The 10635-nt window shown below is 40.8% G+C and overlaps 1 protein-coding gene across 5 annotated transcripts in view; it reads right to left on the bottom strand.

Annotated features, from left to right (window-relative positions):
* The window catches only part of Ttc26 (tetratricopeptide repeat domain 26), a 72380-nt gene that overhangs the window by 43320 nt on the left and 18425 nt on the right, over positions 1-10635 (bottom strand). For all 5 annotated transcript variants that reach the window (XM_008823487.3, XM_029558863.1, XM_008823484.3 and 2 more), the window contains 2 exons: positions 8514-8685; positions 3199-3273 (listed from right to left, as the gene is read on the bottom strand). In XM_008823487.3, the coding sequence (XP_008821709.1) occupies positions 3199-3273; positions 8514-8685 (247 nt within the window). The remainder of the gene's footprint in view (positions 1-3198; positions 3274-8513; positions 8686-10635) is intronic.

Genomic DNA, 10635 nt, shown 5'->3' with positions numbered 1-10635 from the left:
ATATATATAAAATGAAACAAACGTGAATTTCTTGTTTAGACTTGGGTTGTGTTCCAGCACCCCCAAGATATTTCATTATTTATATTCAAATTATTATGGTTTGGATCTGAACTGTCCCCCCAAAACTCATGTGTTTGTTCTGTTTCAGAATTCAGCTGTTGGGAAGTGTCTGGATAATGGAGGTTCTGATTCACTGATGAATTTATACTTTGATGGAATTATTGGGAGGTAGTGGAAACTTAGGAAGTGCAGGCTGGTTGGAGGAGCAGGCCACTGGAGGATGTCCTGGAATGGTGTGCCTTGTCCCCACTCTCCTCTCTGTGTCTGTCTCTTTCTCCCTCTCTTCTTCCTAGCTGCCATGAAATGAGCAGTTTTCTTCCATCATGAACTCCCCACCATGATGTTCTGCCTTGCTATGGGCCCAAAGATGATGGAGCCAGCCAACCATGGGCTGAAACCTCTGAAACATGGAGGCAAAATCAGGCTTTCTGCCTTTAAACTGACTTCACTCAGTTATTTTGTTACAGTCACAAAGCTGACTAACATAAATATTCCAAAATCCAAAATCTTTTGCTTCCTTCTGGTTCCAAGCATTTCAGCTAACAGACACTCGATTGTGGAGGGGTATTGTACAAAGCACTTTACATGCATTATTTCATTTAGTAGTCATACAGTAATAGATATTTAAATTTTTCCTAGGGCTGGATCAGTGGTTAAGAACACTGACTGTTCTAGCAGAAGACCCGGATTCGAATCCCAGCACCCACATGGCAGCTAACAACTGTCCCATAACTCCAGTTCCAGGGGATCTGACAGCCTCTTCTGTCCTCTGAGGGCACTGCATGACATGGGTGCACTTCCCTTCATGCAGGCAATATACACGCATACATAAAATAAAAATAATAAATAAAATATTTAAAATTTTTCCTATTCCATATACCAGAAAATTGAAACTCAAGTAAGTTACTTGGAGTTATAAGATTAGTACATGCTATAGACTTATTTTTACTTCAAGTTGGTATTCTTAACCATTTATACTGCCTCAACGCTTTTCAAGCTTTTAAAAAAATCATAAAGATAAGTATGTGTTCACTGGGGAAAAAACTTTAATACAGCATTTTAAAGGGAAAAGGATACATTTACACATTCTCATTTCTCTAATTCTACTTTCCAAGGATAATCCTGATTTACTTTCTGATGCACTTTTTTCCAGTCATATACACAGTGTTTCTTTACCCTGAGCTATGTATTCTACCTATCTGGGAAGCTTTTAAGGAAAATATGGTAGCTGGACCAAAACTCACTCACTAAATAAGAAATACTGGAAGTCTGGGCATGACGGCACTCACCTGTAGGCTCAGTTTCCCAGCTGAAGCTGAAGGACTGCCTGGCAACAGGGAGGCCCTGGTAGCTAAAATTGTCAGCTATTGATGACAACACAGTATCTAGGTCCCTTTCCTGTCTCATCTGTGGGTTCTCCTTCCTAAAGCAGAGGCACATTTAGAATCTTATTTTCCCTCAGTTTTAAATCTTTTGTCCATGTTAAATTATTAGGACTCAGTAACTGAAAATCTTCCACATATAATTACCAAGACTCTTGGTAACTCCTAAACTGATGTTCAAGTCTTGAAGGTAAAACGTGCCATTCTCAACGAGGATCTGGCTTCAACATGTAAACTCGACCAGAACTGAGAACACTGGCAGCAGGTCCCAGCACAGAAGCTACACAGAGAAAACTGTGTGAAGGAGGTGTGGGAGAGAGAATGAAGGGAGTAAGATGATGCTGCCAAGAATGAGTTTCTAGGATTTAGGCTGAGTAGATAAGAGAGACATAGGAAAGGGAGGGTCTAAAAGTAGATTTTCCGAGGTGGAGAGATGGTTTAGAGGTAAGAGCACTGGCTGCTCTTACAGAGGACCGGGTTTGGTTCCCAGCACCCACATGGTGGGTAACAACCATCTGTAACTCCAGTTCCAGGGGATCTGATGTCGTTTTCTGACGTCTGTGGGCACAGCACATATGCACATACATACATGCAGACAGTATACTCATACACATAAAATTAAAAAAAAATAAAAAAATTAAATGCAAAAGTGGGTTTTCAGAAAATGTGTAGTTTCTCTTCTCTCTGTTTCAGACCAAGAAGTGGAGATTCAGTAATACTAGATGATTTGCTCAATGTTCCAGGAGTCTGACTTGAAAGCACATTTCATTACATGGCAGAGTTAATTAAACTTCATATGGGCTTAGGTTTTTTGTTTTTTTTTTAAAGCAATGGCCATCATAATCTGGCCCTAAACCTCATCACCTGCCCAACGTCATGTCCCACGCTCTCTGGTGCAAACATACTGCTGCAGTGAGGTCATCCGCTGGACATTCTACACACACTCTTGTTCAGGCTCCATGTCAAAGATTAGAATGAAGTCTCTAAGTCTCAGTCAATCTTTAAAGACCAGACAATCTTCCCCATTTATCCTAGTCCATGAGGATATGTTCCTTTGTTTTTGCCAAAACAAACAAGAAACAAAAACACCTAGATCTACACTACCTTGCACCTCTTTCCAAATGTAATATATGTTCCTGCTCTCCCAATAAGAATTTCCCTAAGGAGGAGGCTGGAGAGATGGCTCAGCTGTTAAGAACACTGGCTGTTCTTGCAGAAGACCTGGGTTCAGATCCCAGCACTCACATGGCAGCTAACAACTGTCCATAATTCCAGTCCCAGGGGACCTGACAGCTGCTTCTGACATCCACTGGCACTGCATTACACGGGTGCATTCACCAACATGCAGGTAATACATGCATACACATAAAATAAAAATAATAAATAGGCCGCACACCTTTAATCCCAGCACTTGGGAGGCAGAGGCAGGCGGATCTCTGTGAGTTCAAGGTCAGCCTGGTCTACATAGTGAGTTCCAGGACAGCTGGGGCTACAGGGAGACCCTGTCTCAAAAAGACCAAAAAAAAATTAATAATAATAATTAAATAAACAAATAAATAAAATTAAAAAAAAAAGAATTTCCCTAAGGAAAGAGACTGGTATTTTAAACTCATTTCCTCGCTTCCACAGTAAGGGGGCACCCCTTAGAGTAGAGCAGTGTTTGCTGCGCATCCTTTTATTTATCTTTAATCACTGTGATGTACCAAAGCAGAGCAGAACTAAAGTCAATCAAGGTAGGAAAGCCATATTTATTTACCAGATTGTGCCTGATGAGTTCTTTAGCAAATTCAAAGGGTGAAGAGGCATTGTCCATCAAGCTTTTGAGTTCTGCCTGAAATATAAAAAGGAAAGACTTAAGAAAGTAACAAGTATATAGTCCAGCAAGTACTAAAGATGACCAATGAGGTGCCTAGGGACACTTAAGAAGCTGCTCACTGTGTGCAAATGGTGAACATGCCACTTAGATTCTGTGCCAAGACAGCTTGCCTGCCTCATTCCAGTCCTGGTCTCACAGCCCCTGAGAGGTTGTCAGGGCCCAGGGGTCCCATAGCATACTTTTACAGCTAATTCAAATAAGGTTAGCTAGATTACTTAAATCAATGTTCCTCCTGAAAACAACTAAAAAAAAAATTATAAAACATTTTTAGGGGTTGGAGAGATGGTTCAGCACTGTTCTTGCAGAAGACCCGGGTTCGAATCCCAGCACCCACATGGCAGCTAACAACTGTCCGTAACTCCAGTTTCAGGGGATCCAACAGCCTTTTCTGTCTTCTGTGGGCACTGCCCAACATGGGTGCACTTACCTACATGCAGACATAACACTCATACATATAAAATAATAAAATATTTTAAAAAAATTTTTTTAAACACAGCACAGAGCCGGGCATGGTGGCGCACACCTTTAATCCCAGCACTTGGGAGGCAGAGGCAGGCGGGTCTTCGTGAGTTTGAGGCCAGCCTGGTCTACACAGTGAGTTCCAGGACAGCTGGGGCTACAAGTAGACACTGTCTCAAAAAAACAAAAACAAACAAAAAAAAAAACCACACACACACACACAAAAAGCTAAAACACAGAACAAAAACGACAAGAAAGTAAAGAGTTATATCAAACATGAAGGGAAAAAGCAGAACCCAGAGAAAAATTATAGAAACCATTTTGTCCTGGAGGTTTTATGGATCCTGTAAAAGTATTTTTTTGTGCGCACGCGCGCGCGCACACACACACACACACACACACACACGCACGCACACACATATTTGGTTTATTCTTTGAGAATTTCAGAAAAGTATATAATGTATTTCTTAAATTAGAATTTTCAGCCAGGCATGGTACCTGGTACCAAGTCAACACTTGGGAGACTGAAGTAGGAGGACCAGGAGCAGGCCAACCTGGGTGACTAGAAAGATCCTGTTTCAAAAAACCAACAGCTGAGCCAGGAGTGGTGGCACATGCCTTTAATTCTAGCACTGGGGAGGCAGAGACAGGCAGGTCTCTGTAAGATGGAGGCCAGCCTGATAGACACAGCAAGCTCCAGACCAGCTGGGGCTACAAGAAGACCTTGTCTCTCAAGAAGCCAAAAACCAAACCCCTAAAAAACAAAAAACAAAAACAAAAAAGAAAGAAAAAACAAGGGCTTGAGAGTAGTTCAGTAGTAGAGCACTTGCCTAGCAGCACAAGGCCAGTACAATAACTCAAGTTTGGTCACCAGAACCCATGTAAAAAAAACCTGGGCATGGGGAGCTGGAGAGATGGCTTAGCATGCTGGTTAAGAGCACTGGCTGTTCTTGCAGAAGATCCAGGTTCATATTCCAGCACCCACGTGGTGGCTAAAACAACCATCCATAACTCCAGTTCCAGGGGATCTGATGCCCTCTTCTGTCCTCTGTGGGTGTTGCATGACACAGGTGCATTTACTTACATGCAGGCATAATACTCAGAAACATAAAATTTTTAAACTTATATTTAAAAAAGAAAAAGCTGGGCATGGTGGCATGCCCTTGTAACCTCAGGACTGGGGGAGGTAGGGACAGGAGGATCTCTAGGGCTGTCTGGCCAGCTAATCTAGCCCACTGAGCAAGTTCCAGGCCAGTTCCTGTCTCAATGGATTATATACATGCATGAAATTTTCAAAGAACAAATTTCAATAATAAAAACAAAAAAACAAAACAAAATCCAAGGTGAATGGCACCTGAGGAATGACACCTGAAGTTGACCTGTAGCCCTCATATGCACATGTGCACACACACACACCTGCATACATGTGTACCCACCTAAACACACAGCACTCCCCCTAAAAAAAGTAAGAGAAACAAATGGACTCTATGGTGGATAACCAGGAGAAAAAGACAAAACAGAACTGAATCAAGTTTCAGAAATTCAAACTCGTTACAGAACAACTACACTGATAAGTTCAAGAAAATAAAAGCACAATAGAAGAAAACTGTAGAAAGTGAAGATTTTTGTTAAAAGCAAAAGCTTCTAGAAATTTAGACTATTAGTAATGAAATTAATAACTAGATAGTCATTGCTTTATAAATGAAAAAAGATGGCCTATGCACATTGGTCCTGGGTTTTAAAAAATATTTATTATTTTAATTTTATGTGTATGAGTGTGTTGCCTGCATGTATGTAAGAGCCTCCCTGCCATGCAATGCCCACAGAGGTCAGAAGAGATCCCCTGGAACTGGAACTACAGTGGGTTGTTAGCTGCCATGTGGGTGCTGGGAACTGAACCAGGGTCCTCTGAAAGAGCAGCCAGTGCTCTTAACCATCTCTAGACATACATTAAAAGGAATAAACATCATGACCAAGTGAAATTTACCTCTGGAATATAGGGGAGTTTAACATTTAAAACTCAATGTGGGGCTAGAGAGATGGTGCAATGGTTAAAGAGTACTGGTTGCTCTTGCAGAGGACCCAGATTCAGTTCCCAGCACCTACATGGTGGCTAGAACTGTCTATAATTCCAGTTCCAGGGGATCTGATGCCCTCTTCTGACCTCCATGGGCATCACATAACATGGGTGCAAAACCCTCATACACATAAAATTAAAATAAAATTTTAAAAACTTTTTAAAAAGCTGGGCATGGTGGTGTATGCCTTTAGTCCCAACACTCAGGAGGCAGAGGCAGGCAGATCTCTGTGAGCTCAAGGCCAGTCTGGTCAACATAGTGAGTTCCAGGTCAGCTGGGGCTACAGGGAGACCCTGGCTCAAAAAAAGACCACAAAAAACAAATAAATAAGTAAAAACTTTTTAAAAGTCAGGCCATGCATCAATTACTATAATATACCAAATCATTAGCATTAAAAAAGTACACAACAGTTTTAACACAAAAAAAGTTAATAAACTAACTCATGATTTAAAAAAAATTTTTTTTTAAACTAGAACTAGAGGGAAATTTCCTGCACCTGAAAAAGAACATTTATAAAACTCCCATAGCTAGCCTTGTACTCGATGGTGAAAGGTTGGATGCTTTCCATCTAGGCTCAGGAACAAGGCAAGGATGTCTGTTCGCATCACTGCTATGCAATATTTATTGGAGGTTCTAGCCAGGAAAATTAGATAAGGAAAGAAAACAGGATACGTGAAGGCTAGAAAGACAGTAGTAAAATTATCCCCACTCACGGACATGATTCCAAACACAGAAAACCCCCAAGTCCAATAACCTATTTCAGGATGTAAGATCTATGTGTAAAAAATCAATAGTATTTTACTTACATGCAATTAGCAACTTAAAAATGAAATTAATGAAGTAACTTTATTTATAACAGCTTCAAAAGGCATACAATAGTGACATATGTAATACAAGAAGTATAAAACTTATCTCTTAAAAGCTATAAAATAAAGCCGGGCATGATGGTGCACACCTGTAATTCCAGCACTTGAGGTCTCACCCAAAGGAGAGAACCACTTCCTGCAAAGTGTTCTCTGACCTCCATACAATGTCCTAGCACAGGCCCTCCCATACATATCACATATACATAATAATAATAAATTTTAAAACTAGTTAAAAAAGAATTTATGTAAGCATACCATAGAAATTACAATAAAGAAAGCACTTAGCATAAAGAAGATGATTAATAAATTTGACTTTCAAATTCAAGTTAGAATGCCTGATTTTAAATGGCCTAATAAGATTATCATAATTTGGGGCTAGAGAGATGGTTCTGAGGTTAAGAATGCTTGCTACTTTTACAGAGGACCCAGGTTCAGTTCCCAGCACTCACATCAAGAGGCTCAAAACTGCCTATTATTCCAATTGCAGAGGATCTGGTGCCTTTGCAGGAACACACATATATATATACATAAATAATAAATAAATGTCTTTAAAAAGATTATCATAATGTAATACAGATTATAGTAGATTGCTATAAAAGGTGGAGGGCAGAGGTCCTGAGTTGTCTTTGAAGATAGCCAAAGCAGATAAGCCATCTCCTGCTGGGATGCATTAAAAATTAACATGTAAACTGCACTGACACAATTTCAAGGAAGAAAGCATACTTCCTGATACTAGGAAGTACAGTGTGCTGTCTTGGACAGCTCTAGGACCACAGAACACTGACTTCCCATACTACCCAAACCACACTGTACAGAAAGAGCATGTGCAGTTAAAACATAAACATTTAATAAAGTGTACCTCATATAAAACTAGAAACATCCCCAAGAATGATTCAAGGTGGGAAGGCAAGAACATATGTCTTTTGTTTGCTTTTACCCAAAGGGTGGAATACTAAAGAGAATCAAATTACAAATCCAGTCCCTCAGCCAATAAAGCTAACTTGGGATTCTTAAATTGAAATGACTATTACTCCAAGAATGTGCTTTACAGAGCTTAACTGCATACTCATTCATTTAATTGATGGAAACTTAGCCATAACTGAACACCCTTATCTATGCAAGCCACAGAATGAGAACCTGTGCATGTGTCCTCCACCCCATACCCTTACTCTCTAGTCCCTGAACCCTGCCATACACAGGAGATGGATCTCCCATCAATGTGAAATGGGCCCATGGTGCTCCTTGCTGTTATATCTGTTGATAAATTTTGCTTTGAAGGCCTAGGGATGTGGCTGAGTTGGTACAGTGCTTGCATGAGGCCCCTGGGTTCAATCCTCAGCACCACATGAACTGGATGTGGTGGTTCATACCTGTACTTCCCACACTCAGAAGGTAGATGCAGGAGGATCAGAAGTTCAAGGTCATCCTTGACTATACAGGAAGTTCTAGGTCAGTCTGAGATACAGTAAACCTTGTCTCAAAAAAAAAAAAATGTTTTGATGTGGGACATGGTGGTGCACACCTTTAATCCCAGCACTTGGGAGGCAGAGGCAGGCTGATCTCTGTGAGTTCAAGGCCAGCCTGGTCTACATAGTGAGGTCCAAGCCAGCTGGGGCTACAGGGAGACCCTGTCTCAAAAAAAAAAAAAATTATATAAGTAGTTTCTCATAAAATCACCAAAAGGTATTAATCAGGAGTTGCAGAGACTAGAGTTGAATAAATAATTTAGAAGTGATCTATAAAGTAATGCACATTGGAACTGAGCCAATTAGAAGCCTGTTTACATCCCTACCTCAGCTGCTTTGCCATTGTAAAGGCGAAAATGATTGCAAGCCTTAAGATTGAGTGCGATGGTGCTATCAGGAATTTGCTGAAGGTAAACAGCCAGAACTTCTTGAGACACATCATGGTAGTCCAGTTTGTAGTAGCAGAGGGCCACATACACATTGAGGGCAAGATATTCCCTGTTGGAGGAAAGGATCGAGGGTTAATAGTTTAAGTATATGCCATCGAAACATTGCCTAACTATAAAGTGCAGATGAATAATAAGGCAATGAGAACAGGCAAGAACTTGTCTTGGAAAGAAAGCAAAACACAATCAGTGCATCTCTCTTTCTTTTAAAAGATTTATTTTTGTGTGTATGTGTGCGTGTTTGTGTGTCTGAACATGTGCATGTGAGTGCCCTGGGAGGCCAGAAGAGGGTATCAGATACCCTGGAGCTTGAGTTACAGGTGGTTGTGAGCCATTTGATTGATGTTGATGCTGGAAACCAAACCTAGGTCCTCTGTGAGAGCAAGTGTTCTTAATCACTGAGCCATCTCACCAGCCCCCCTTTTTCTCTTTTTGCATTGTAAATTTCAATGTTTTTTAAATAAGCATTGATATATTTATCTTTTTTAAAGTTTGCTATTAGCATATATTAATTACATATCATGGGATGCATTACAACATCTTCATATATATATATATCATGTATTTTGATCATAGTCACCTCCGTTATGCTCTCTTCTCCCCTTCTCACTCCCACTGATCTTCCTTCTTGTCAACTAGTTTCCCCTCTATACTGATGTCTTTTTGTGTATGTGTGTGAACCAATGAGCTTAATTAAGGTTACCCATAGGGGCAAGGATTAGGGGTTACTTATAGGAGCATAGGCAACTTCTCAATGGCTACCACTGAAGAAAATGTCTCTCCCCCAGGAACTGTTAACTGCCCACATATCCTTAGGGAGGATGGAGCCCCACGGGCCCACCCCCATAAGTCATGCCACTACTGCACCAGTGGGTCCATCTTGTCTGACATGCTGGGAGTATAGTACATAAGTCCACAGCTGACTGAGAGTGTTGATGAAAATTCTCCCCTGGCAGTTGGCATAGAACCTTCAAACATTGTGAAAGCTAACCAGGAGAGGAAGCTTCCACCTCACTTTCAGTTAGATTTCTCTGTATCTTACAAGCAAAACGTGGTGTCCTCAGCAACAAGGTCTTACCATCTAGTTCTAGTGAGCAACCAACAGCAGTGTCTATATTATTTTAGACACTATGGGGCTTTAGGGTCTCCACAGTCAACAACTCATAGGGATATAGCTGGCCCTGGGATTTTCATTTAATAACCTTACAGCTTCTGGGAATGGCTTTATCCGCTAAGCAGGATCCCTCCAGAGGGCTCAAACTCTTATTATTTTAAAAGTAACTAACAAAGTATCAGGTTTTGTTTAGGGTTTACATACTTAGTTTTGTGGCTCTTCCCTCAACCTCCTCCTCTCTTTACCTCTGTGCTCCTCATCCTTGCTTAAATCTTTCCACTCTCATATCGCACACGTTCTCCTGCAGCTCTCCCTGCTTCCTTCCAGCCTATTCTCTCCTGGCCTTTACACGCACTCATTCCCATCGCTCCTACTTCATGTATATATATGAAGCTAGGATCTACATAGGGAAGAAAACAGAGAGAATGTGCAGTGCTTGTGTTGTTGAACCTGTATTACTTTACTTAATATTTTCTAGTTCCATCATTTTTCTGCAAATTCCATAATTTCATTTTTCTTTATAGCTATATTAGTTATTTTTCTGTTGCTGTGATAAAAACATTGACCAAAGCAACTTACAGAAGGAAGAATTTATTTGGCTTAGGGTTCTGAGGGATTAGAATCCACAATGGTGGGGAAGGGATGGTGGCTGGAACAGAAAGCTCAGCACTCACATCTTTAAGCAGACACAGGAAGCAGAGAGCAACTAGAAATCTGGCAAGGTTTAAGAACTCTCAGACCACCCCCAGTGACGTGCTTCCTCCAGCAAGGCTGCACCTCCTAAAACCTCCCAAACAGCATCACCAACTGGGGACAAACAGTCCAAATACTCGAAGCCTATGGGAGACAGCCTCATTCAAACCACCAGAACAGCTGAATAAAATTTCA

The sequence above is a fragment of the Nannospalax galili genome, unplaced genomic scaffold (assembly GCF_000622305.1).
Source record: "Nannospalax galili isolate Female #2095 unplaced genomic scaffold, S.galili_v1.0 scaffold307, whole genome shotgun sequence".
Classification (NCBI taxonomy): Eukaryota; Metazoa; Chordata; class Mammalia; order Rodentia; family Spalacidae; genus Nannospalax; species Nannospalax galili.
The sequence above is the reverse complement of the archived record's forward strand: the minus strand, read 5'-3'. Positions and strand labels throughout refer to the sequence as shown.